The 26,921-nt window shown below is 49.1% G+C and overlaps 2 protein-coding genes and 1 pseudogene across 8 annotated transcripts in view; all 3 read right to left on the bottom strand.

Moving 5' to 3' along the window:
- Positions 1-7,134, bottom strand: part of LOC100990116 (phosphofurin acidic cluster sorting protein 1) — a 198,789-nt gene extending 191,655 nt beyond the window's left edge. For 3 of the 4 annotated variants that reach the window (XM_034933063.3, XM_034933064.3, XM_034933065.3), the window contains exon 1: positions 6,560-7,128. In XM_034933063.3, coding sequence (XP_034788954.3) covers positions 6,560-6,915 — 356 coding nt within the window. In that variant the 5' untranslated portion in view covers positions 6,916-7,128. Of the gene's footprint in view, positions 1-6,559 lie in introns of all 4 variants that reach the window. The other variant, XM_034933066.4, reaches the window with a different exon arrangement.
- A 1,378-nt stretch (positions 7,135-8,512) lies between these two features.
- Positions 8,513-25,692, bottom strand: SF3B2 (splicing factor 3b subunit 2). 4 transcript variants are annotated; one of them, XM_008954101.4, is made up of 22 exons: positions 24,880-25,692; positions 24,678-24,724; positions 24,293-24,370; positions 22,064-22,303; positions 21,794-21,844; positions 20,430-20,547; positions 20,010-20,119; positions 19,253-19,349; positions 18,998-19,089; positions 18,358-18,573; positions 18,065-18,202; positions 17,809-17,889; positions 17,392-17,619; positions 16,670-16,819; positions 15,626-15,715; positions 15,403-15,510; positions 14,287-14,394; positions 13,861-14,003; positions 13,674-13,775; positions 9,360-9,459; positions 9,072-9,257; positions 8,513-8,731 (listed from the first exon to the last, which is right to left on the bottom strand). In XM_008954101.4, exons 1-22 carry the CDS (start codon positions 25,010-25,012, stop codon positions 8,660-8,662), a joined length of 2,688 nt encoding a protein of 895 aa, XP_008952349.1. In that variant the 5' UTR covers positions 25,013-25,692; the 3' UTR covers positions 8,513-8,659. The 4 variants fall into 4 exon arrangements, with proteins under 4 accessions (XP_008952349.1, XP_008952351.1, XP_008952350.1 ...); XM_008954103.4 differs by having other exon boundaries at positions 21,794-21,841; positions 24,880-25,251; XM_008954102.4 differs by having other exon boundaries at positions 20,010-20,116; positions 24,880-25,228.
- LOC112441320 (small nucleolar RNA U13) lies at positions 24,169-24,253 on the bottom strand (annotated as a pseudogene).
- Positions 25,693-26,921: the final 1,229 nt, after the last annotated feature.

Below are 26,921 nucleotides of genomic sequence, written 5' to 3'. Positions count from 1 at the left end.
TGTTTATTTTTTGTGGAGAGGGGTTGCCATGTTGTCTAGGCTGGTCTCGAACTCCTGGGCTCAAGTGACCCTTCCGCCTCAGCCTCCCAAAGTGCTGGGATGATAGGCATGAGCCACCACGCCCAGCCTTGGAATGTTTTAATAAACTATTTTCTAGAAGTTTTCTAGATGTGTTTCATTGGTTAGCTGTCCTACTGCGATTCCCAAGGTCAAGAGGCAGGGTGCAGGTCTGCCTAAGTGGCGATCCCTGAGTTGTGACCAAAGCCATTCTCTGGTTTTTAATGAGATAACGGGGAACACAGGTCCAGTTGACTGCCCTGTGAACGTCTATAAGGGGTAACACTCTAGAGCTGGTGCATATCTTGGTCTCTAAAACCTTTGGAAGCTGGTTATTCCTCTATCTAGGTCCACAAAGAAGACCCTGTCAGTGCTTGCCAACCTAAGAGACTGCCCACCTTGCTTGATGGCCCTCTGAAAGAAGTTCTAAGTCCAACTCCAAACTCTGACTTTCCTCAAGAGCCCTCAATATCACCCCAAGCCCTATGCTGGAAGAAGACCAACGTTGGCAAATCATTCCCACAGCTACGCTAGATTCCCACGGAATTTCCGGAATGTGACAACATGGGTGCAAGCCAGGCCAACACCAAATTTCAGAGGACCCACCATGTAGATGCATGCTGGCATCTACATCAACACCTTCAAGTCCAGGCCAGTCCAGGCGCAGTGGCTCACATCTGTAATCCCAGCACTTTGGGAGGCCGAGGCCGCCGGATCACTTGAGGTCAGAAGTTTGAAACCAGCCTGGCCAACATGGGGAAACCCCGTCTCTACTAAAAATACAAAAATGTGCTGGGCGTGGTGGCGTGTGCCTATAGTCCCAGCTACCTGGGAGGCTGAGGCTCAAGAATCCTGGGAGGCGGAGGTTGCAGTGAGCCGAGATCGCACCATTGCACTCCAGCCTGGGCGACAGAACAAGACCCTGTCTCAAAAAAAAAAAAAAGTCCAAGTCCAAACTGGACAAGCCTCCTGAACTGAGGTAGTGAAAAGACGCAGCTCTAACATTTTCTGAGGCGTACCCGCCCTCATTCCAGCTCCTACAACAACAGTGACAACTTACTGGCTTAGCTAAGAAATTGGAAAACTAGTTTAGAAAGAAATCACATAACCGCTAAGGTGTCCAAAAGATCTGTAAATCAATACATGTAAAATGGACTCTGTGAAAGTCATTATCTTTCTAACTCATGTAATCTGAGCTTCCACAGGGACGATGGATACTATTACCCTGATAGAGATGATATTCTATTACAACACTCACAATGTGAAATTCAAATCTCCTAAGGTACAAACATGCTTTTAAGACTTTTAATGTGACTGAGTGCGGTGGCTCACGTCTGTAATCCCAGCACTTTGGAAGGCCGAGGCAGGTGGATCATGAGGTCAGGAGATCGAGAGCATCCTGGCTAACATGGTAAAACCCCGTCTCTACTAAAAATATAAAAAATTAGCTGGGCGTGGTGGCGGGCACCTGCAGTCCTAGCTACTTGGGAGGCTGAGGCAGGAGAATGGCGTGAACCCAGGAGGCAGAGCTTACAGTGAGCCAGATCGCGCCACTGCATTCCAGCCGGGGGACAGAGCGAGACTCCGTCTCAAAAAAAAAAAAAAAAAAAAAGACTTTTAATGCTAGGGTAGTAATAGAAATTTCATCAGGTCTTTCTTATTTGATCAATTACATTTACTTTATACCTATAATTTAAGAAATACTTTCTCCCACGCTTCTATAGATCCAATTTTATATATATTTCATCCACATCTAAGAATGGATGGTAAGTAAAAGTATTCCCATAAAGATGAAAAAACTAAGGCATGGGCCAGGCACAGTGGTTCACACCTGTATCCCAGTACTTCAAGAGACTGAGGCGGGAGGATCACTTGAGCCCAGGAGTTCGAGACCAGCCTGGGCAACACAGCAAGACCCCATCTCTACAAAAAAATCTTAAAATCAGCCTAGCATGGTGGCAAGTGCCTATGGTCCCAGCTACTCAGGAGGCTGAGGTGAGAGGAGTGCTTGAGCCCAGGAGGTCTAGGTTGCAATGAGCCGTGATTGTGCCACTGCACTCCAACCTGAGTAAAAAAGCAAGACTGTGTCTCAAAAAAACAAAACAAAGGCTGGGCACGGTGGCTCACGCCTGTAATCCCAGCACTTTGGAAGGCCAAGGCGGGCAGATCACAAGCTCAGGAGATCGAGACCATCCTGGCTAACACAGTGAAACCCCATCTGTACAAAAAAATACAAAAAATTAGCCAGGCGTGGTGGCAGGCGCCTGTAGTCCCAGCTACTCGGGAGGCTGAGGCAGGAGAATGGAGCAAACCTGGGAGGCAGAGCTTGCAGTGAGCCGAGATTGCACCACTGCACTCCAGCCTGGGCGACAGAGTGAGACTCCATCTCAAAAAAAAAAAAAAAAAAACACCATAAAAAAATTAATAAAATTAAACTAATGCAAGGAAGAGTTTGTCCTAGTATATAGTAAGAAGATAGAGTAGTATATCTTGGCTCGTATAGTGCTTCTGTGGTTAAAGGGGCAAATGCCCCCAAGCGTTTTCTTGAAAGTAACACTTCTGCTGCAGACCAGTCATGCCGACTCAGCTATGGCCACCTTCTGTGGATCCAACGCTTTTGTCCATTAAGGCTTGACCTCAGCACCCACTTAAAAAAAATGTGGCCTAAGGAGAAAAGTGACTGATAACTGCCAACTCCTACCCTAAGTTCACATACACATAAGGGTATGCAAATGGGCTTTGGATATGGTTTGCGAGTGATACAGCAGAGCACATTTCATCTCTTAATAATCACTTTTATGCCACTGAGGAAATTTTGAATGCTTGTAAAATTTAGTAATTTTTCTGCCTCTCCTACTTACAGCAACACAAAAAGAAAAGAACATCAGGGAAACCTCACCATACAAAGGCAGAAGGGAAGGGATCAACAATGAGGCTCTAACACCCTTCCTTTAACATCAAGCAGCATGCCACCTGGTCACCATAACCCTGCACCACGGTCCATGCCATACTGGACCATAGTAGAGGAAGTACTACTTAGCATGAAGGGGAAACAATGCTAACTTCTAAAGCTTGAATTTCATAAAAGATAAAGGAACTATAGCAAAACTACCTTTTTGTAACAGAATCTTAAAAGCCAACTGTATTTCACAGTGATTACCTCTGGGACGTGAGAAGAGGGATGGACTGGGGGCTTTTTCCTTTGTGCTTTCCATCTTTCCATACTGCTCAAATTTCTAATCATGGACATATATTAATCATTTTGTCTTTAAATAAAAATGCTGGTAAAAGGCTGGGCACAGTGGCTCACACCTGTAATCTCAGCACTTTGGGAGTCCGAGGTAGGAGGACAGCTTGAAGCAAGGAGTTCAAGACCAGCCTGGGCAACATAGTGAGACCCTGTTTCTAAAAAAAAAAGAAAAAAAAAAAGCCAGGTGTGATGGCACATGCCTATAGTCCCAGCTACTTGGGAGGCTGAGGCTGGAGGATTGCTGAGCCCAGGAGTTGGAGGCTGCAGTGAGCTATGACTGTGCCACTACACTGTAGCCTGGATGACAGAGCAAGACTCCATCTAAAGAAAAAAAACAAAAAATGCTGGTGAAAAATGTGATCAACAGAACAATTTCATTCTTTTAAAACCAGCTGTGAGTAAGCTATTCACCTATATAAAGTTTTTCAAAAGTACTATGTATTCTGGGGGAATTTAACAGATGTTAAATAAGAGCAGACACCTACCTGAAGAACAACTACACTGCTCTTTATTTAAATATCTAATACAGGAAACGGTATTTTTTTCAAAAGAAAATTATATTTTGACAGGCATCAAGAAAAGCAGCAGGACCTTCCTAACACTGTACTGTTCGAGCCCCTCTTCTCTGCCCTAAGAGACCAAATCCCATGACATTCTTATGCACACCTAACCTTAGATCCACAAGCATGTTTACATTTCTAAAGGGCATGTATCTCATGTATTTGTGTCCCGTTTGAGTTACATGAGACAAGAATGTTAATCCCTCCATAGAGTGCTGCATGTTGCCTATATATTCTAAACAACATGAACAAGGACACCCAGGAGACCTCAAATTAACCAGATGACTCTAATAATTGGAAAGACCAATGGCAGGCCATTTTCTCCCCACAGGGTGTTATTCCGGCCTGCAAAATGCTCAAAGAGCACATGTGTTCCACAAGGAGTGAGGAGGTACAAGGGTGATGGATGGAAAACAAGGTCGGAGCAGGACAGTGGACAAACTCAAGGACTGGTCAGTAAACGTGACATAACTGCACACTCCCGGAATGTAAAAATAAGTCCGCCTAAGCCTCTCACAGCAAGTTAGCATAATAATTATACATTTGATCAGGATGCCTGGCTGTTTCTTAGGCTAATAATTTATTACGTGGACTTTGCAGTGACCAAAAGACCTAGGGGCAGACCAAACATCAACAGCAGTCAATGATTTCATTCACGCCCCTCTGCTGCAGCTCCTTGCCAGTCGGCTCGCGCCTTTTCAACCTAACGAGATGGAGAAGGCAGCTGCCCAAACGTCACCAAACACAGGCATGAAAGTGAAGGAGAAATGGGAAAGACTGGACCCACGTAGGAAGGAACACAGTGTTTCTATGTGTGAAAGAGGTGGGTTAGGATACTTCAGCGATAGATGGGCCTGTATAGAAAGAGAGGCCTGCTTAGGATCAAGAGAGGAACACCATCACATACTCAACTCTCGCTTGAGCTTGGTGTTGTGCTATGGATCTGGCCACAGCAAACTAAATTAATGTGGCTCCTGATTTCCCTAGAGAAAGGACAGAGAAAAAAAAAAACAATGTGTAAATCTGTTAAGTGATGTGGAAACACAGAGTGGAAGCAGCCTGTGGAAACAATCTACTTTTGCCTAGTGAAGTCCCAGATCTATACCCTGCGAGCGGCAATCCCACCCCTCCATATGAATACAACCTAAAGAAACTTCTGCACAAGAGCACTAGGAGTCCTGGGGGGAAATGTGTGCATTACTGTGGGTGTTAAACAGGAAACAACCTACATATTCAAGAGAATTACAGTATATTCATTCACACAACAGAATACTACCCATCATGAAAATATTTAAACTATGGCTACCATACCACATGGATGATTCTCACAAACCTAATGCTGATTTAAAAAAAAATAAAAAAACCAATCAAATCACAGAACACATACAGGATGACACCATGTACACAAACTTCAAGAACATTCAGAACTATAAAATATATAGAGATGCATTATGTAGTAAAACTAATTTTTTTCTAACAAGGGAAATGATAAACACAATTCAAAATAGTGTTTACCTTTGTAAAAGGAAGAGGGGAGACAGTCAGGAAGGGGCACCCTGAGAGCTTCAACAGAAGCGATAATGCTCTGTTCCTTAAGCTGAGCGAAACAGAAAGATGTACTCTCATCATTCCTATCTGGGATATATATATAAAACAATATTATCCAGAATAAAGGTGGGGAAAGGAAGACAGTTGAGGGGGGAGCCCAGCAATCCTCTCTAACTCTGACTTACACATCCGTCTGCCTAACCAACAGTGAGGAGAGAGCCCAAGACTTCAAGGCAACAGAATCAACTCAGCTACAAGGTGACAAAAAAGAACACCTCCAGGCACTTCTCTGGGCTTTCTGGGTGAAACCAGCTCCACACACCGTCTTATTCAAGTGGCAAACTGTAAGACACAGCACACTGTCCCCAGAGTTGGAGACAGACTGCCTTGCCAATACAGAAACAGAAAATATTCCCAAACTCAGGCCTATTTTGCCAATGGAAGGAAAGTCCCCAGATGGTTCCAACAGACAGAGAGGAATGGATTGAATTTAGGAACAAGGCAGTAATTTCATAGAGCCCTGCAGAGCTGGGAGATTCTGGGACCAGTTTTAGTGGGGGAGGGGAGGTAAAAATACACTTGAGGACACATTAAATAGGGCCCCAAAACTAAGAGCCTAGCGCTTGGGACAGAACGTGTGTAATATGAAGTTCAAATGAACATGTGTGCCGAAGGCTAATGAGAAGCCCCTAGGGTGATTATATGAGCTTCACCTGCAAGAGGTGACAATCGAGTTTGGCACATGCTGAGTCTATTGGGAAATAATAATATCAAGAGATCTATACCACATCCATGTATGTACAGCTCCCGGCGCCGGCGAGGCAGGAGAGTGACTTACTCAGGGAAACTGACTGCCAGGAAGGCCGGATTCGGTCAGCCCAATCGGAGAAAGCCCGGGGCCGAGGCCAGAAGGTCCCTCCGGGAGGACAGAAGGGTGGTCCCGGCCCCAGGCAGAAGGTGGGGCTGCCAGGAGAGGGCGGGTCCCCGTGGCAGGAGTCCCGGGAGGCCTGGCTGGAGCCAGGCCGGGCCGCGGGACAGTCGGGGAGATGGAGGGCGGGGACCCCATGGGCGCTGGGGCGGGGAGGGCTGGGCCCCGGCGGCCACCCCGCTCCCCCGGCGCCCCGCCGCACCCTCCCGCGCTCACCTAGGCACGCAGCTGGACGAGCTCCGGTCCACCTCCCAGGTGGCGTACAGGTTCATCTGCACCGGGGCGGGGGTGCGGCCTGGCCCCGGGCCACCGGGAGGCGCGGAGCCCGAGGCCACCGCCACGGCCATGGAGGTGGAGGTAGACGAGGACGAGGAGGAGGCAGCCGCCGCCGAGGTGGACGAGGACGACGAGGTGGCCTGGGCCAGCTTGGGGGGCGTCGGCTGCTGCGGCGGCTGCTGCTGCTGCTGCTGCGGCGGCGGCTGCTGAGGGGACTGGGCGACCCCGGATCCCCGCTGGCCGCTGCCGCCCCCGGCGCCTCCGGGACCACCGCCCGCCCCTCCGCGTTCCGCCATGGCCCGGCTAGGCGGGGGTTACGGAGGCCGAGGCGACGCCGATCTGGCTCCCAGGCTTCCCCCGCGGCGGCGGCGGCGGCGGGGGCGCGGCAGCCTCCTCAGCCCGCCTGCCCGAGCGCGAGCAGCCAGCGAGCTGCACGCACGCGCGGGGCCTCTGGGCGCGCGGGCCTCGCGCTCGACCGCCGCTGCCTGTTGCGGCTCGCGAGGCCGACACGGGTGGGCGTGTCCGGGAGGGGGCGGGGAGCCCGGCCCGCGCGGCCCCACCCAGCGCGGAGGGGCCGGGCCGGGCGCGCTCGCGCCCTGCGTGCAGCCGCGCGCGCCCCTCGCTCCCGCGGAGTAGAAGGGGTGGTCTGTGGCCAGCGCGCGCCCACGGGTCCTGCCCTCAAATCCGCTGCCAGTGTGCCCCCGCTCCTCCCCTCCCCGCCCACGGCCGGCCGCGGCCCCGCCAGCGGAAACCCGGCTTTTCCGGGATTCGGTCCCTGCAGGGAGGGGGCCGCCGCGGGAGCGCGCCTCGGCCCCTCGGGTCTTCGGAGCCAATGCGGAACCCGCCGCCAGCGGTGGGGGTCTGCCCGGGGAAGCCGGCTCTCCGCCTGCCGACCTAGCCCTGCCCTGCGGCCCCGGCAAACAGAGAGGTCGGCGGAGACCCGGGGCCCGCCGCCACCGCGGGTGCCTGTGACCCGGGAAGTTCCCGCCTCGAGGGCAAGCGGGGGCTCAGGGACCTGGAGTCCAGAAGGTTCTTCGCATAAGTGAATTCTCAAGCTACCCCGGGGCCCATCTGGAGCCAACCTTCCTCTTCTTTCCCTACCCCCCAAATGCCTCTTTAGAGTGCCAGTGCTTTGTTGGTTACCAAATTTCTAAAATTCCATTCCTCCTAAGGCCTAGCTCAGCTGCCACGTCCTATCTGGATCATGCCCCCCCCAACCCCGAGACCATCTTGAACCCTCCGGCAAGTGAGCGCCTCCACTGGTGCACTTAAACACCAACAGTAGTACAACAGCAGCGCATGACTACCCTCCCCACAGGCTGGCAAATGCCCATGGGAGCCAGTGATCCAGCCTGCTCTAGTCTGTCAGAAAGGCTACTCAGGACCAGATTACAACCTGGAGAAAGTAAGTCCCCCCATCCCACATACAAATCCCAAACCCCAGCGACTAGTGTTGCTTGAACCCAAGGGTTCATATGGACTCAAGACAATTTAGCTTTTGAGCTATGTTGTCGCACAGGTAAGGACTTGAACTTCTGGTCACAAGGTCAGTTGGGAAGGCCTGCCCTGGCCTACTTCCCAAGCCCACTGTTACTTCCTCCGCCGCGCTAGGGCGCTAATCTGGCTATTTTTACTCCCCAAGGACAAAGTAGTAAGGTCAAACCAGACCTAGAGGTACTTCCCCCAAGCCTTCCTACAAAGCAGGGCAGTGGTGAAACACAGATTTCAGCCTGGGGTTGGCGTCACCACCAGTCAAATGCGCCGTCTAATCCCAGTTTATGTTCGTGGTTACTGGGGCAGCCCAGTGATTGTAGAAAGAGACTATTTTAGTCCTTTTGCAAGAAGGGGCTAAAAGGAGATGAGGGAGGCTCAGGAGTGTTAAATATTCATCTCTTTCCTTGGGAAACAGCTTTATTTACAAAACAGGTCTAAAATAAGAACATGAAATGACAAGTCCTTGGGAACTGCGGGAGAGGTGGTTCTTGTGTGAAGCCCAGGCATCCAGACGTAGGGCCAAAAAAAGGGCTAGTGTGAGGGGACCTAAAACTTGAACTCCTTATATTTCTTGCTGCCCCCACGGCTGTCCTGGGGCTGAGCTTTCCGTTTCTTTTGCTGTATAGGGAGAAAGAGACACAGGTTACGACAGGTTGAACCACCCCCGGACCCCCAAAACAAGGGTGGGCAGCCTGACATAGACATAGAAGTCTGTGGGAAAGGCGCTGAATCTGAATTCTCTTCGAGCTCCCTCTCAGACTTGGCTGAGTTCCTCCCCCTCATCGTCCTTAAAGAGGGCAGCCCACTGGAGGATTTCTAAGACTTCCAAATCTAAGGAAGCACAGGGCAGCAAGCAGAGGCCACCCTCACTCTCACCACTAGAGGGCACCACGCCACTGAAAATGGCAGGCCAGGGTCCCTGGCTCTCACCCAGCCCAGCGCCCCTGGAAGCGCCTACCTTCTGTTTGGCAGCGTGCTCAGCCACCATGTCGCTGAAGTCCTCCTTCTCTACTTGAGCCTGCTGCTCCCGCACATGCTCCTCATACTTCTGGGTCATGGCCATAGGATCCAGCTCCAACTCTTCAGGCGCCAGCGCCACTTCCACACCTTGCAGCTCAGGAGCCGGGCCCTTCCGGCTCATAACCTGGAAAGGAGATCAGGGCCTGGTCATCTCCAAAGAGTCAGAGAAGCCCTAGCTTCTGCTGCCTTTCTCAGCCTCCAAAAGCAGTATCCTCCAAGTACTCACCGTGGACATGTCATAAATGTGGGTTGATCCCATCATGGCCCCTCCAACAGTGGCTGTTCTCTTCTCTGGCAACACAGTGAAGAGCTGAGGTGTCTCACTTCTGTGAAGGACAATGGGATCAGGCCCAAAAAGCAAGGGACAAAAGGGTCTCCAGAAGCGGAAACAAAAGATACAGGTGGCACCTCCACTCAGCGCCTTGGAGAGCTTCTGAGCTCCCCAAGGATGCAGCCTCTGCAGTTCTGCCCATGACAGAAAAGAATTGGGCGGGGGGGTGGCACAGTGCTGACTCCAGGGAACACAGATGGAGCTAAGGGGCCCCCTGAATCAAGTCAAGGGATCACAGACCAGGACTCCCACATGCACATAAAGGTCAAAAGGTCAGAGAGGCTCAAAGTTTCCAAAAGAACTTTGGTACAGAGAAGCTGGCAAGAGAGAGCAGGCGACAACAGTTCCCACCCGAAGAATGTCATGCCTGGAGTTCTCATGTATGTAATTCACACTTCCAGGCCTTCCAACGCAAGAGCCATCCACAGCCAGTTTCACCACTAATTTCAAGGATTACACTAGGAACAAGAGCAAATCTACCACTATCACCCCAGACTATGCCCATCATCTCCACCTCTCCCACTGGAAGAGGTGACAATCTATTCTCCACACAGGAGCCAGAGAAAATACCTTAAAACGGATGTCGGGTCCTGTCAGACCTTTGCTCAAAACCCTCTGAGGCTTCTGATCATTATCTGAATAAAATCCAAACTCCTTACCATGACCTAAAGGGTTCATAGCCTGGTCCCTTACCCAAGCCCTCCTCACTATACTCTGTCCACAGTACCCTTCTTTATTTTTCTTCCTTGAATATGCAAAGCTTGAGACTTCTGCTTCCTGACAAGGAGCAAGAGGAACCAGATACACCCTCCTGCCTGAAACAACCAAAAAATGGGCAAAATATATGAAACAGTGGTTTTCAAGACACTACACATGGGGCAACAAAGCACAGTGATTCCTGCGAGATAGGAAACAAATGTGATGAGCCCTTCAACTGCCCCAGCATACCACACCTGAGAGTTTGCAGGCCACAGAACAGAGGGGAGACTCATGGAGAGCCCTGAGGACTCCGTGAGTTGGGAGGATGAAACTGAAAGTCCAGGGAGATCAAGGCAGCTAGAGTTCACAGGATAGAGTACTGGAGAAAAGAGCAGAGAGAGAACTCGAGACCTACAGAAGGTCCTCAAGTATGCAGGGGAGTACTAAGCAGCACATGCCTACCAAGGACAGGGAAAGAAGCACCCAAAAGGATTCATAACAGCACCTGCTGCTCACTCAGAACTGGGAATAGTGTAACTCCCACTAGCCAGCCAGAAAAACCTCCTGATTCACAGGGTGGTGGGTAGAGTACACAGGTACTTGTGCCTCACAATGGGGAGGACTGCTTCAGTCCTGCCTCAAGAACCCCAAAACAAGACCTGAAAGGATCAAACTATCTCCATATAACTATATTCCCAAATGAGCTGAAGAAAATGTACAGGAATACAAAAATATCTTGGACCCAACAAGGTAAATTTCACAAAGCCTAGCATTCAATAAAAAATTACCAGGCACTGGACAGGCCTGGTGGCTCACACCTGTAATCCCAGCACTTTGGGAAGCTGAGGCAGGATGATTGCTTGAGCCCAGAAGTTCAAGACCAGCCTGGGCAACACAGTGAGAACCTCTCTCAAAAAAGAAAGGAAAAGAAAAAAAAATTACCAGGCGTGCAAAAGAGTAGGAAAATACAATCCATAATGAGGAAAATGAATCAACTAATGGCAGTCAACCCAGAAATGGCACAGATGTTAGAGTTAGCAGACAATACATTAAAATGTTGTTATAGCCAGGTGTGGTGGCTCATGCCTGTAATCCCAGCACTTTGGGAGGCCGAGGCAGGCGGATCACCTGAGGTTAGGAGTTCAAGAACAGCCTGGTCAACATGGTAAAACCCTGTCTCTACTAAAAATACAAAAAAATTAGCTGGGTGGGGTGGCGCACGCCTGTAGTCCCAGCTACTTGGGAGGCTGCGGCACAAGAATTGCTGGAACCTGGGTGGCAGAGGTTGCAGTAAGCCGAGATCACGCCACTGTACTCCAGCCTAGGCAACAGGGCAAGACTCCGTCATAAAATAAAATAAAATAACATAAAAATAAAATATTGTTATAACTGCATTCCACATGTTCAAAAAGTTAAGAGAGAAAGAATAGATTTAAAAGACCCGAAATCAAACTTCTAGAAAGGAGAATTATATTGTATGGGATTACTGTTAGATCAGAAATTACAGAAGAAAATAATAGTAAACTTGAACATATAGCAATAGAAATTTTCTAAAGTGAAATACAAAGAGAGAAGAATTTCTTTAAAAATGAAGAGCATCAGTGAGCTCTTCATTTATTTTTTCATTTATTATTTCATTAATAGAGGAATAATTTGAGTTCCCAAAGGAAAGAGAAGGGAACAGAGAAAATATCTGCAGAAATCATGACAAAATTTTCCCCAAATTAATAAAAACTAAAAACCCAGATCTAAGATGCTTAAAAAACCCCAAGCAAAGAAACATTCAGAAACTACACCAAGGCACATTGTAGTCAAATTGTTAGAACTAGTGATAAAATCTTAAAAACAGCCAAATAAAAATGACACATTATGTACACAGGAACAAAGGTAAGAATGACAGCAGTTTTCTCACTGGAAACAATGCAAGAAAGAAGACACTGGAGCAACATCTTAAAAGTACTGAAAGAAGGCTGATGCGGTCGCTCACACCTGTAATCCCAACAAGCTGGGAGGCCAAGGCAGGCAGATCACTTGAAGCCAGGAGCTCGAGACCAGCCTGACCAACATGGCAAAACCCCATCCCTACTAAAAATATAAAAATTAGCTGGGTGTGATGGTATGCACATGTAATCTCAGCTACTCGGGAGGCTGAAACAGGAGAATCGCTTGAACCCAGGAGGTGGAGGTTACAGTGAGCCAAGATCACACCACTACACTCCAGCCTGGGTGACATAGCAAGATTCCATCTCAAAGAAGAAAAAAAAAAAGTATTGAAAGAAAAAAGATTGTCAACCTAGAATCCTATACCTGGCAAAGATCTTTCAAAAATGAAGGCCAAATAAAGAATTTTTAAGACTACTCAAGCAGAACAAATTCAAAACCAGCAGACCCACAATACAAGAAATGTTTTTTTAATATTTTGTAGAAATGGGGTCTCACTATGTTGCCCAGGCTGGTCTCAAATTCCTGGAATCTAGCAATCCTACCACCTCAGCCTTCTCCCAAAGTACTGAGAGTACTGAGATTACAGGCTTAAGCCACCATGCCCCCTAACTTAAGAAATGTTAAAGGAAGCCCTTCAGGCAGAGGAAAAATGATATCAGATAGAAACCTGGATATACACAAAGAAATGAAAGAAACAAAAATGGTAACTACATGGCTTCATGCATGATTCTTATTTAAACCTCCCTAAAAGATAACTGACCATTTAAACAAAAATAATAACTATATAGTATAGGATTTATAACATATGTAAAAGTGAATATATGACAATATAGTGCAAAAATTGGGAGGAGAGAAATGAAGTATACTATAATGGCTCTTAATACTATCTGGAAGCAGTGTAACATCAAGAGAAGGTAGATCCTGATAAAGACATGATCTATAAACCCCAGAGCAACCACTAAAATAACAAAGCAAAAACTTAACAGCTAATTAACCAACACTGGAGATAAAATGAAATCATAAAAATTGTTCAAGTAATCCAAAAGAAGGTAGAAAAACAGGAAAAAGGGAACAAAGAGCAGAATGGATAAAGAGAGGGTCATTTCATGATAAAGGGGTCAATTCATGAAGAACTAACAACACTACACATTCAACTACCTAAAAATGGAGCTTCAAAATACTAGCCCATCCCTGTCTCAGTGCCTTTGCACTTGCTTGCATTTACTGTTACTTCTGACCCAGATGATCCTGTGGCTGGCGCTTTTTCATTCGGGTCTTAGTTCAAGCACCACCTCCCCAGTGAGGCCTTCCCAAAGGCGTCCCTGCCACCCCATCCCATTACCCAGTTTCCTCTGCTTCAACATCCTTATCTACATCTGAAAGTATCTTGTTCTCTGATTACCAGTTTACCTCAACTGCTGACTCCTCACTGCCTACAGTAGTGCCTGGCAGAGAGTTGGTTCAATAATTGTTTAAAAAGGGATGAGGGAGAAAGGAACAACAGTCAGCCAGCCAGCCAAAGGGAAGTGAAGGTCCTCCCCTCTCAGCCCTGTCTGGTACCCTTACCCGTCCATCGCCTCCTCAATCTTCTTCTTCCTCAGCTCAATGAGTTCAGGGGTCTCCATTCCAGCAGGCACTGATGAAAAGCCTCCAGGAGTGATAAGGCCACTGTAAAGAGAGGAACAAGCTCTGGAGTAAAGAGAAGGACCCCAAAGATAGCCCACTTCCAAGAGGCATTCTCTGCTTCTCCCACCTGTCTGCAGGGGTAATAAAGCCTGTCTCATCTGGTTTGTCTTCATCACTTTCTTCCTCTTCCTCTTCTTCTGAGGATTCTTCATCAGATGGTTCCAGTTCCCCCCAAGGGGTCCGATCAATCTCTTCTTCCTCAGTCTTGGTCTGAAAGAGATCACTTTATCATTCAACAAATGTTTTCTAAGTACCTATTATGTGCCAGGCTGTTTTAAGCTGAAGGGGTGTAAGAGTCAAAACACAATAATCCCTACCTACCTAGAGCTCAAATTCTAGTGAGGAGCTTACATTAACATCTCAGGAAAATGTATGCCCTTTTCCAGACTCTGCTGTGTCAGAACACACAACTCCCTGATAATGAAGCTATAAACCAACAATCTAACCTTCATGACATTAAGTAAAACCAAGATCGCCAGTACATGGCCCATACCTGAAATTCAGCAGCATTGGTTCCAAACACGTCCCCATAGAGCGGTTTCCCAGTCTCATCCACTGGAGGTTTGCCCCAGCCACCAGCATGGTACCCAAAGGAACAGCTCTGCAAGACAGTGAGCACGATCAGTTCACTCCTTAGCTGCAAAAGAAATTCTGAAGCCCTAGAGAAAAGGCACACTCAAAAGTACAGAGCTGATACTTGGGAACTCCAGAAATTATGACTGCAGAATTAAATCAAATGTTATGAAGCATTAGAAACCAAAATTAATAAACAACTAAAATCTGGAGGCAACAGGATAAGGAGACAGGAGGCAGAAAGTATGCTAATAACTTCTGTCATGGCAGAGTCTTTACTGTCTGAAACCAAAATACGTACATTGAAAACATGACTTCAATTTCTTATTGAGTTTTCCTAACTTTGGAAAGCTAGCTTGTTCAGAATCTATTTATCTTAAGGGGCAGAAATTTCTATCTAAAATTTAACAATACTACTGTTTTACTTTAATGACTCATCAATTTTTTTAATGCTTATTTTAAAATAAGAATAAATTTGAAGACATTCTTGAGATAAAATTATTTCCGAGAGACTGAAGTGAAGCTAAAAAAAAAATTATTTCTTTTCTTTTTTTTTAAAGTAGAGGTGCGGTTTCACTATGTTGCCCAGGCTAGTCTTAAACCCCTGGCCCCAAGGGATCCTCCCACCTCAGCCTCCCAAAGTGCTGGGATTACAGGTGTTGAGACACCACATCTGGCTGAGGTAAAATTATTTCTCTCTGGTCATTCTTAATATTCAGAGACATATCTGGAAACACATTCACCAAACAGTGAATTTGGCTATTTCTGAGTGGTAAAATTGTGACTTGCTTTCATCTTTGTACTTGTCAATTCTGACTGAATATTTTATGATGAGCATGTCAGTTTTTTTAAAAAACAAAAACCATTACTTGTTTTTCTACACATACACATGGTATACGACAAATATTATGTGTCAATAAAATATTTTTTAAGTAAATAAAGAGACACATGGTGGAGTTAGAGAAGGAAAACAAACAAATTACCTTCCAGTTCAAAAGCAGAAATGGCCAAGAATGAACGAAAGGACAATGCTCACCTCAGGGATGGGCGAGTTCAGCCCAGGGATTTTCAGGTTGGGATACGATGGGGGTGGTCCATATCGCTGCATGGCAATCAGCCATGGGGGAGGGACCTTGTGGGCATTCTGCAGGAAAAAGAGAACAGGATACCATCTGCCAAACCCTATCCCTGTCTCTGCCTTCCGCTCCAATCCCCACCAGCCTCTTCGCTGCTTCCCCAGACAGCTAACTGACACTCACTGGTCCTACTGGCATCCCCAAGGAAATCCTTAGCTCATCAGACAGATCTCCTGGCTTCTTCTCCTTTAGTCGTGTCTCGAACTCCTTCCCCTGAGGGAAAAGCAGAGCATGCTACATTGTAGACCCAGACACTCAGTGGGAGCACAATCCTAACGCACATCAGATATAAAATCCCAGTGAGGGCTACCTGGCTCCCACTCTGATTCTCATCACTTCTTTCCCTGGCCAAAGTGGGGGAAGGAATAAAAACCAGGCCAGACTCACAGTGCTGTCAATAACCCACTATGAGAACACGGCCAACGTTAGGACCTGCCTCCTCATCTGTAAAATGAGGGCACTCGACAGGAAGATATGCAAAATTCTTCCACCTCATAAATTCCATGACATCACGGTGACTACGATTTCAAGGATCAGAAAAAACCAGCAATTTCTCTACCACTCCCAATATTAAAAGTTTCCTAAAAGCATCTGCCCCTTGGCCCCTCCATCCCTAAACCACCTACCACAAACTATTATCATTTCTAAGACAGGATACGAAGAGTCTATCAGGGAAAGAAGCCACCAGATCTGCATCTCTCCTCCAAATAGAACCTCATTTTAAAATTCCATCTCATCCAAGGGTAGTCGATGGGCAATTCTAAGGCTGAGGAACTATCATAGTTGCTTCAAAAGCCCTCCTTGGCCAGGTGCGGTGGTTCATGCCTATAAACCCAGCACTTTGGGAGGCTGAGGTGGGTGGATCACTTGAGCTCAGGAGTTCCACACTAACCTGGGCAACATAGCGAAACCCTGTCTCTACCAAAGATACAAAAAATTAGCCAGGTGTGGTGTGCCTGTGGTCCCAGCTACTCAGGGGGCTGAGATGGGAGGACTGCTTGAGCCCACAAGGCAGAGGTTACAGTGAGCCGAGATCACACCACTGCACTCCAGCCTGGATAACAGGGTGAGACTCCATCTTTTTTTAAAAAACAAACAAACAAACAAAAGCCCTAGACAGTCTCAACCCCAAGGCCCAGCCTGACCTCTCCCAGCCCCCTCCCGAACCTCATAGTACAGGTCCCCATGGATGGTCAGCTTTGGCTTGGTCTGCCACTTGAAGAAGGCATCATGCAGTTTCTGGTAGTCGATGTCAATTTTGCCCATCTTAGGCCGAACTTTCTCTCGCATTTTTGACTTCATGGTCTTCTGTTCTTCCTGTGGAGAATGGCAGCAAACAAGCCTTAACAAGTACTCACCAAATTCATGTAGAGAATCCAGCTCCCAACTCCAAATGAGATCATGGGAAGCCTCAATTATCTCACCCTGAAAGTCATCAAAATCCTTCCTGCTAAAACCTTTCAAAATTACATAATCCATACTGAACAAAACAGACTATATAATATCAGCCTCAGCCGTGTATATCAATAACTAGTTTTTAAACCATCTCATCAAGAGATGAATCTCATCAGTTCTCTGGAAAGCAGAGACTTCCCCATGTTCTTTTCTACCTCCTGAATTCAAAGCATTTAACTAAAAGCTTTAAAATTAAGAAGTTACACAACCATCATGAATCTCTAGCCACAAAGTACATCTGAGAAAGGAGTCACCAGGTGAGCTGGCAAAGTGAAGGCAGAGGGGAGGAAGAGCAGAGGAGGAAAACAAAAGGATAATTAGACAAGTAACAAGTAGGTGGTAGGTGGGTTTCAAACCAGATTCCCATTTTGAAGCACACTGCTATGAAGGATGGGGACACCCGGGGGCAGGTCTGAGCCCTGCCAGGCCCTCACCTTCTCCTGCAGGGCCTCTCGCATCTCCTGGATGCCTGTGCGTTTGATGAAGTCTGGCAGCTCGAAGGGGGGCTTCTCAATGCCCCGTTTGCCCTGCAGGTATTTGCGCTTAAAACACCAGTGGCGTGGCACAGGCACAGAGTTCCGAGTGGCCTTGAGGTGAACCAAGAGCTTAGGGTCCTGCGCTGTCACATCGTGCATCTCCACGACATCGGGCCGAGCCACCAGCTGGAAAACACATAGTAATCCGTGTTCTCGAGAGCCCCGACTTCTCAGTTCTGAAGCTCTTCTTCTTCCTCAAAGGACCCAAACCCAAATCACCCACACCTCCTTCAAAGAACTCCTTTTCACCTCCCTAGCTCCCCAGGTGGTCTCCCAGCTGGGCTCCAGGGCCTGCAGGATCCTCTCAGGTCTTACCTGCTTGAGTTCAGCCACAGTGAAGCGGTTCATTCGGCGCAACTTCTTCTTGGACAGCTTGGGGGCTTCTGGCTTCTTTTCCTAGAACAGAACATCAGCCCTTTTAAGCAGGACTCAGATGTGAATGAAACTGCCCAACCCACCCCAACCTTAAGCCACCAAAGCTCTGCAAGAGTTCACCATGGTCCCTCTCTGGATGCATCTCAGCCACCTGTGCCCAGAGTCCCTGCTTCCCACCAGGAGGGCTGGGCCTGACCTGCTCGTCATCACTGCTGTCATCATCACTGTCCTTGTGCTCCTCTTCAAATCCCTTCTTCTTGGGGGCTGCAGAGTTCTCCAGTTTGTCAAGTTTCTCTGGCTCCTTCTCTTTCTCCTTCTTCACATCATCAGTGAGCTGAGGAGGCAGACAAGGTGAAACCCCTGCCCTCTGAGCCCCTTCCCAGTTCCTAAGGGCAGCACTAAAAGATGCCTGTTCACCGCTGCCTCTCACCCACCTCTGAGCCCCTTCCCTGTTTGGCACTGCCCCTTCCTAGTGTGCTCTCCTTGTACCTTAAAAGCCTCAAAGATCCTCTTAAAGAAGATAAAGTTGGGCTCGTAAATTTCAGGTTCTTCAGTCACATACTCAATCTCAACATCAGCTGCTGGGGAATCAGAGCCACGGGACCGGGTTGAGTCTTTCTCCCGGTCCCCAGAGCTCTCAGAGGACACCCCTCGCACCCGCTGGGGCTTTTTCTTCTTCTTTCGGTTCCTACGCTTCCGGTTTTTCTGTCAAGAGGAGGAAAACCAGCTGGGTCAGGGAATCCAAGCACTGTGCCAGCACCCCAACCCCTAAACTCCTCCCCCATTCTCCCCCACAGTTCAACAGTCAGGCTTTTCCCAAGGAGGCCATCTCATGAAGTAGCTGCGAAGGGGCCTTGGAGTCAGACTCCAAAGTTCTGCCACTCACAAGCTGTATGCCTTTGGGTAAATTACTGTGCGTCTCAGAACCTCTGCTTTTTCAGCTGTAAAATGTAGGCACGTATAGTACTTGGAACTCAAAGCAATTAAATGAAAAATATCTATAAGATGCTGAGGGCGGAAATTGGCACAAAATAGAAGCTATTACTTACTGAACACTTACAAATTGTGTTATTTCCGTACCCAAGTCCCATCTCCTGGCTTTCCTTCCAGACTCAGCTCCAATCCCTACCTCCTTTTTAGATACGGACACTGTGTCCTCCTCAGTCTCTGACGCTGACTGGCCCAGGGACGAGCGAGCATCTGTTTCCATTTCCTCTTCCTCTGTAAGGAAGAAGGTGGTGATGAGTCTTCATGGTGCCACTGCCCTGCACTCGTTCACAGTAACCTGCCTTTACCAAGAGCCAGGGAAAGGGACAGAGGGATGAGGACTCAGCTCAGCCTCTCCAGGTTCTGTGGCTACAGCATCAGAACGCCTGGCACTCACCCTGCTGAGAATTCATCTCTTCCTGGCGGCTCTCCTTCAGCTGCAGGATCTTCTCCAAAGCCTGGGGGATCTTGGGGCCCACAGAGGGGTCATCCATCTGCCAGAGACACCCAGTCAGAGAAGGCAAATCACAGTGCCCTTTTTCTTTTTTTTTTTTTTTGAGATGGAGTTTTGCTCTTGTTGCCCAGGCTGGAGTGCAATGGCGCGATCTCGGCCCACCACAACCTCCGCCTCCCAGGTTCAAGCAATTCTCCTGCCTCAGCCTCCCGAGTAGCTGGGATTACAGGCATGCACCACCACACCTGGCTAATTTTGTATTTTTAGTAGAGATGGGGTTTCTCCATGTTGAGGCTGGTCTAGAACTCCTGACCTCAGGTGATCCGCCCGCCTCGGCCTCCCAAAGTGCTGGGATTACAGGTGTGAGCCACCGCACCCAGCCCACAGTGCCCTTTTTCCACCAACTTCCACCTCTTGGACTAGAAAGGCTGCTGCCCAGGTGATGTAAGCAGCAGAGAGTGGGCAACACCAACTGGGCTCAGTGGGGTTTAGTGTTCCTCAGAGGGACCCCAAGACTCTGCCTCAGTAATGTCTCCCCAGTCCCTCTGCCATACCCTTAGTTTAAATAAGTAAGGCTCCCCACTACCCCCAGGAATTTAAGTCCCCCTATCTTCTCACAGAACCTTTCTCTAAAAATCCAAAAATAGTCCCATCCTAAACTACCACTCTCTTATCCCTAGGAATAAATCATCAGTCTCACCTCTCTGTTCTCATCTCCAGGGGGCGGTGGGGGACCACGAGGCCGGGGAACAGGGGCTCCCATGGGCAAAACTGTAGGAGTGGGGCCCACTGGGCCCACTGGAGCAGCTACTGAGAGACGGGAAAAAGAAATCCAATGTCAGAAGAGGCAAAACACTCATGTAAAAAATTACCTCTCCTGCTGAAAGGGTGATGGTAAACCTGCAGGGGAGGAGGGCACGTGGCGTGGCTTTTGGAATGCTGGTAATGTTTTGGATCATGGTCCAGGTGCTGGTTGTACAGGTGTGTTCAGTGTGTAAAAAACCATTAAACTATATATTTACTATATATGCCCTTTTTAAATGTGATAGATACTTTAAAAGTCTTTTTAAAAATGTCTAAATCACCTTCCTTGCCCTTCCCCTCGGTTCCAGGGTCTCACCTCGAGGACCCAGAGGAGTGCGCACACCAATCTGGCCCATGTCTTGTGGGGGCCGAGGGACTGGGGTGCCCATCTTGGCAATCTCCTGCTGTCGTTCCTGCTCCAGTAACACAGCTGCCTACGGGAGGGAAGTGGGAGTAGATACTGCCTGAAAACGCATTTGGCAGGCAGCCCCTGGCAAATGCATTCTTTCAGCCGGGTAATGGGCCCAAGGAGAACAATCATGAACCACTTGGGTGCTGACATCCCCTCCACCCCCACACTTCCAGGCTACTAATCCAAACGGAGGAGCCCTCTCATCACAACGGAAAATCCCTAGAAATAACACCAAGGAAAACCCCAGGAAACTTCTGGTTCCTAGCAGAGAATTTCATATTGAGCCAAACAATGCCTTCTACTTTTCAGAGAGTTTTCTTCCCCAAAAGATTAAATTATACAGAAGAAACTTTTGAGCTCTTTTCTTATATCCACCCCTCAAGATCCAGCACAATCTGGGCAAAGACAGTACTTTACCCACAGGTCCAGACTTGTGGCTTTTTCTTTTTTTTTTGAGACAGAGTCTGGCTCTGTTGCCTAGGCTGGAGTACAGTGGCATGATCTCAGCTCACTGCAACCTCTGCCTCCCCAGCTCAAGCCATCCTCCCACCTCAGCCTCCCAAGTAGCTGGGACTACAGGCATGCGCCGCCACACCTGGCTAATTTTTGTATTTCTGAGAGACAGGGTTTCATTATGTTGGCCAGGCTGGTCTCGAACTCCTGAGCTCAAGCGATCCACCCACCTCAGCCTCCCAAAGTGCTAGGATTACAGGTGTGAGCCACGGCACCCAGCTCATACTTGTTGCTTTTTAACACTTACTTTTTAATACTCCTGAGTAACCCACTGGGTAATGACTGATGCAATGCACCTCTGGGGCCAAATATCTTATATAACATTCCCAGACTTACAGTCCTATTCTGTCTAAATCCAATACAAATAACTCAATTACCCAGAGTCCTATCTAGAATGATGTCATGTAAGGCGAGCAGAGGTCAGCAGGCTCTTTTTATAATAGGTCAGAAGGTAAATATTTTAGGCTTTATGGGTTGCTGTACAGACTCTGGTACATATTTTTGGTTTGGGTTTTCTTATAACCCTTAAAAAATTTTAAAGTTATTTTTAGCTCACAGGCCATACACATGCAGGCCACAGGTCATAGTTTGTCAATTCCTGAACTTCAAGAAAAATTGAAAGCTTTGGAAGATACTAGAACTTAGTTGAGAACAAAGTAGCCTCCAGGGAAAACTTGAATGGTGCACTCTAAGCACTATAAATGACAGCCAACGGACTGGACCACGAGGTCAAAGGTTAGGGGGAGGGGTATTACCCGCTTCTGCTGCTCCAAGAGCTCATGTTCCTTCAGCGAATGATCTCCCTGCTTAAAAAAGAAAACAAGTTCATACCAGCACCAATACCCAACACGCCAATCTGCCACAACTCTTGCTTCTTGAGATCCTCTTCCAGTCAAGGGCCCATGTTCCAATCTTTAGTCCCGACCTTCCCAGAAGCCTTAGTTCTAGGACCCAGCTTTCTCTAAGGCTCCACTGCCCCTTCAGGGACCTAATGAGTCCAAGGCCAGGGCTGCCACCTGCCCTACCTGCTTGGCACGCTCCTCCTGCTGCATCAGCAATGCCGCCTGCTGCTGAGCCAACTTCAGCCGCTCCTCCTCTGACAGTGCCACTGGCTCACCCACACGGAGAGGAGGCGGGGGCCCCAAATTTGGTGGGTGGGCCATAGGAAAGCCAAGGCCAAGGCCTGGTGGAGGTGGTGGGGGTGGCGGAGGAGGCTGCAGAGGGGGGAGTCCCAAAGGTGGTGGTGGCATGGGAATTCCAGGGAGCTGTGGAGAAAATATGATCATAAAACTAGGAAGCATTTATCTACTCATTCTGCAAATATCTGGGGGATCTACTTTGAGTCAGGAGCTGGAATTCTAAGTCAAATGATACATAGTTACCACTCCATAAGAGAGAATGCTCCACAGCTCTATAAAGATATGAGAATGTTAACTTCCGGCACCAACCAAAGGAAGCTATCCACTCTCTCCAGAAAGATATCCTGAATACAGATTCTGCATACAATTCTAGGAGACTCAAAGACGCCTCTGAGGCCATCTAGGGACTCCTCATCCTACACACAGAGATCAGTAGATGCCAGGTCAGAGCCACTGCTTTAGAGAAAATGAGGCAAATCCTGGATCAGAAGGAACATGGAAATTGAGAGGACTTACATAAACAGGAACCACTGTATCTGGGCAATGCAAACCCCAATGACTACTAAACGCAAGGGGTGTGAAATCAAATCAGGGAGTCCTCGATGTCACGCAAAAGAACATGGGAACTGTGCCTGGGGCAGGCAAAGAAAAGGGTGATTGCTTCCAGCTGGGTAAGGACAAGTCAGGCTTCCTTGTATTCAAGCTGTATTTTTTTTTTTTTTTTTTTTTGAGACAAGAGTCTCGCTCTGTCACCCAGGCTGGAGTGCAATGGCGCAATCTCAGCTCACTGCAACCTCCGCTTTCCAGGTTCAAGCAATTCTCGTGCCTCAGCCTCCCAAGTAGCTGGGATTACAGGCACCTGCCACCATGCCTGGCTAATTTTTGTATTTTTAGTAGAGACGAGGTTTCACCATGTTGGCCAGGTTGGTCTTGAACTCATGACCTCAAGTGATCGCCCACCTCAGCCTCCCAAAGTGCTGGGATGACAGGCATGAGCCACCATGCCCTGCCTCTCTTTTTTTTTTTTTTTTTTTTTTTTGAGACAGTCTCGCTCTATTGCCCAGGCTGGAGTGCAGTGGCTTGATCTCGGCTCACTGCACCGTCCACCTCCAGGGTTCAAGTGATTCTCCTGCCTCAGCCTCCCAACTAGCTGGGATTACAGACATGTGCTACCACGCCCAGCTAATTTTTGTATTTTTAGTAGAGAGAGTTTCGCCATGTTGGCCAGGCTAGTTTCAAACTCCTGACCGCAGGCGATCCACCTGCCTTGGCCTCTCAAAGTGCTGGGATTACAGACATGAGCCACCACGCCCTGCCTCTTTTTTTTTTTTTTCCTATTTTTTGGTTTAATTTTATTTTATTGTAAGTTTTGGGGTACATGTGCAGTATGTGCAGGTTTGTTACATAGGTAAATGTGTGCTACGATGGTTTGCTGCACCTATCAACCCACTGCCTAAGTATTAAGCCTGGCATGCATTAGCTATTTTTTCTGACACTCTCCCAGCCCCTCCCCCATCACCTCCCCCTTTTTTTTTTTAAAGAAGCAAAGTCTCATTCTGTCACCCAGGATGGAGTACATGGCGTACAGTGGCGCAACCAGAGCTCACTGCAGCCTCCAACCCCAGGGCTCCAGCAATCCTTGAGCCTCTTTATAGGGACTTTATAGGCGCGTGCCACCGTGCCCAGCTAATTTTTTAAATTTTTTGTAGTAACAGAGTCTCACTATGTTGCCCAGGCTGGTCTCCAACTCCTGGCTTCAAGCGATCGTCCCATCTAAGCATCCCGAAGTGGTGGGATTACAGGCATGCGCCACTGCACCCGGCCACAAGCTGCTTTTGGAGAAGCAGACAGTGGAAAAGGAGGCAAGTGTCAGCATCAAAGAGAGAACTGAAGAGCTCACAATTCTGTCATGGCAGTACCTCCCTGCCCAACACTGCAAGTGAGAGGAAGGGCTACCCTGAACATATGGAATCTTTTTTTTTCCCCACTCAGGTCAGGCGAGTAATGTGCAAGGGTGTCACATCTCACACATGCACGTGAACACCCAATCATCATGCTCATGAACTACAAAAGGATCAGCAGATGGAATCTTAAAAAACAGAAGAATCTCCCTACCTGTGCCGACATGGGAGGTGGAGCGGCTTTGTCCCCATCTTCCCCTCTCAAAACCGGCCGATTCAGCACGATGCCAGTCTGCAAAAGAGAAAGGACTCTAGGTCAGTCCAAAACTAGCTGTTTCACTAAACGACGTTCGCTCCCAATTCATTCAACAAAACGTACCCAGTGCCTGTCTGCCAGCGCTCTGGCTGGGCACTGAAGAGGACCAAGATGGATACAAGAAATTACAACTAAGCTGGCAAAGGCAAGAACAAGCTAAAAAGGGCAAGCCTCCGCCTTGCTGTGCCGAGATAAAGAAAGAATGAAGACCGAGCCATGATGGGGTATATAAGGTCTCCTGGAGAAGCTCGGCCTATCCTGACGTCCCGCCGCCAACACCTACCTGGCGGGTGTAGCTCTGCAGCCGCTCCACCAGCTCCTCGCGATTACCTGCAGGGCAAAGTACACGATCAATGGGGCAGGCCAGCCCGGCCAGGTCAGGCCCCAGCGGCCTGCCTCCGCCCCTCGCGCCCGGGTCTCCCGGGTAACCAGGCTCCGCTTCTCCGCAGGCCCGTAAAGGCACCTCGACTTCCTGTGTTCCTCACCCTGGATCGGAGCTCCGATCTCTGCCAACTTGGCCTGAAGCTCCTGGGCAGCCCAGGCGCCATAGTGGCCTGGAGGTGGCGGCGGCGGCAGCTGCAATTCCGCTTTGGGAGGCTCGGGATGCTCCGTCGCCATCTTAGCCGCAGGAAGGCGCGCGACCAACCCGGAAGCTCGGGCCAGCCTCAGGGCCCACTTTCCGGAACTTCCGGTGGCGCCGTAAGCCACGTCCTCTCTGGTTGGGAGGCGACGCGCACTCAGGCACACCCGCTGCCGTGCGCTGGGCGACGGGATTCGCCGCAGACGCACCTTTCTCTAGTGGCCCCTCGGCGGTCTGGTCGCGAGGCCTCCTGGGAGTTGTAGTGCGCAGGTGTCGGTCTCTGCGGGCCCTGCGCGCGGCTACGGCCCCGAAGGCCGGCGGCGGGCCGGAGGGCGGGGCTGCGAGGAGGGCTGGCACTTCCCCGAGGGAGTGTTTTCTGCGCCTCACCTGCGGGAGCGAAGGCTCTCAAGCTTTCCGGCCCGGCCCTCCGGTCAGATCCTCGAACGCTTACGCTCCCAGGGAGTCCCGAGAGACTCATTTCCCCGGCGGCCCCGCGTTGCGGGCGCCAAGCGGGAGGCTGGAGCCGATGCCTGGGATAAAACAGTGTCTGATTGTCTGCCCGCCCACCCCCGGCCCAGGCCCGGATGAATGGGCTGAAAGGGGATCCGAGCCGGGAGAGCAGCAGGCCTGCCCGGGCTGAGCTCCAGCTGCCGACCTGGGGGAAGGGCGACTCTAAAGCCCCCTTTTCCACCTTCCAGGCCGGCTCAAATGTCGTCTTCTCCACTAAGCCTCCTCCCGCTTTCCTTTCCTTTCTTAGAGCTCCCATAATACATTCGAATCTCCACCGTTTGTTAAGTCTTGCCCTTTCTTCCTACCTCTATCCCAAAAATGTGAGCAGGGACTTGATCATTTTCAGTCTCGCATCGCCTGGCGTTCAAGAGGCGCCCAAAAAATGATTACTGGAAAAAAAGGAACAATGTTTCTGGTGACAGCATTTGTGTCTTTTTTAGTCTCAAAAATAAACTCAGGCCCTTTTCCCTCAGCCGCACCTGCACTGGGGGCCCCACCTTGCCTCCCACTCCCCACCCCAACTCCCCTTGGCCTTTGGAGACAGAGGCAGAGACTGGCAGGGATTCTTGCCTGCCTAGCATCCACCTCTCCCTGTCCCACACCATCAATTCAGTTTCTCTCCCCACCTCTGCCACTAGCTCTGCCCTCTCACCAACAGCTAGCCTGTGTGTGTTTTTATGTGTGTTGAGAAAGGGAGTGGGGAGACTCAAGTGAAATGGTCTCATTTTCCCCCTACACATCCCCTTCAGATCTTTTCTCCAGCTCCATTTTGCCAACTGCCCCCAGTGGAGAAGAAGCTGGGAACAGGGAAAAAAAAGAATGGGGCACCAGGTCGGGGGAAGGTGAGGTTTGGGAGAGACAGGGAAAAGGACTGGGTTGAGAAAGGTTGGCTCACATCCTAGCACTGGGTGGGAAGTCCTCTTCCTCCTACCCAAACCTTGACCTTTCCCCTTTCCATCAATATCACTATGGCAGGCTCCTGCAGCCACACTCCCAGAGGAGAAGCCAAACCCGGAAAGGACAGTAACGAAGACAGAAAAACAGCGCCCTTCCCTCCAGCTTGTCAGCCCACTCAGGCAGAACCTTTCTAGCCCAAAGGAAGGCTCTTCTGCTCCCTGTAACTGGAGAGCCCAGGGCAGGTCATCTGAGGCTGAGGACCCCAAGGCATGTGTAGGTGCTAGGGAAGGGGGCGGGGTCTCTGAGGCAGGATAAACTAAAGGCTGATGGAGTCTCATTTTATTTATTTATTTTTTATTATTTTTTTTTTTTTGAGACAGAGTCTCACTCAGTTGCCCAGGCTGGAGTGCAGTGGCTCTATCTGCGCTCACTGCAAGCTCCGCCTCCTGGGTTCACGCCATTCTCCTGCCTCAGCCTCCCGAGTAGCTGGGACTACAGGCGCCCGCCACCACGCCCAGCTAATTTTTTTGTATTTTTTTT

The sequence above is a fragment of the Pan paniscus genome, chromosome 9 (assembly GCF_029289425.2).
Source record: "Pan paniscus chromosome 9, NHGRI_mPanPan1-v2.0_pri, whole genome shotgun sequence".
Taxonomy (NCBI): Eukaryota; Metazoa; Chordata; class Mammalia; order Primates; family Hominidae; genus Pan; species Pan paniscus.
This window is presented reverse-complemented; position numbering and strand designations above follow the sequence as displayed.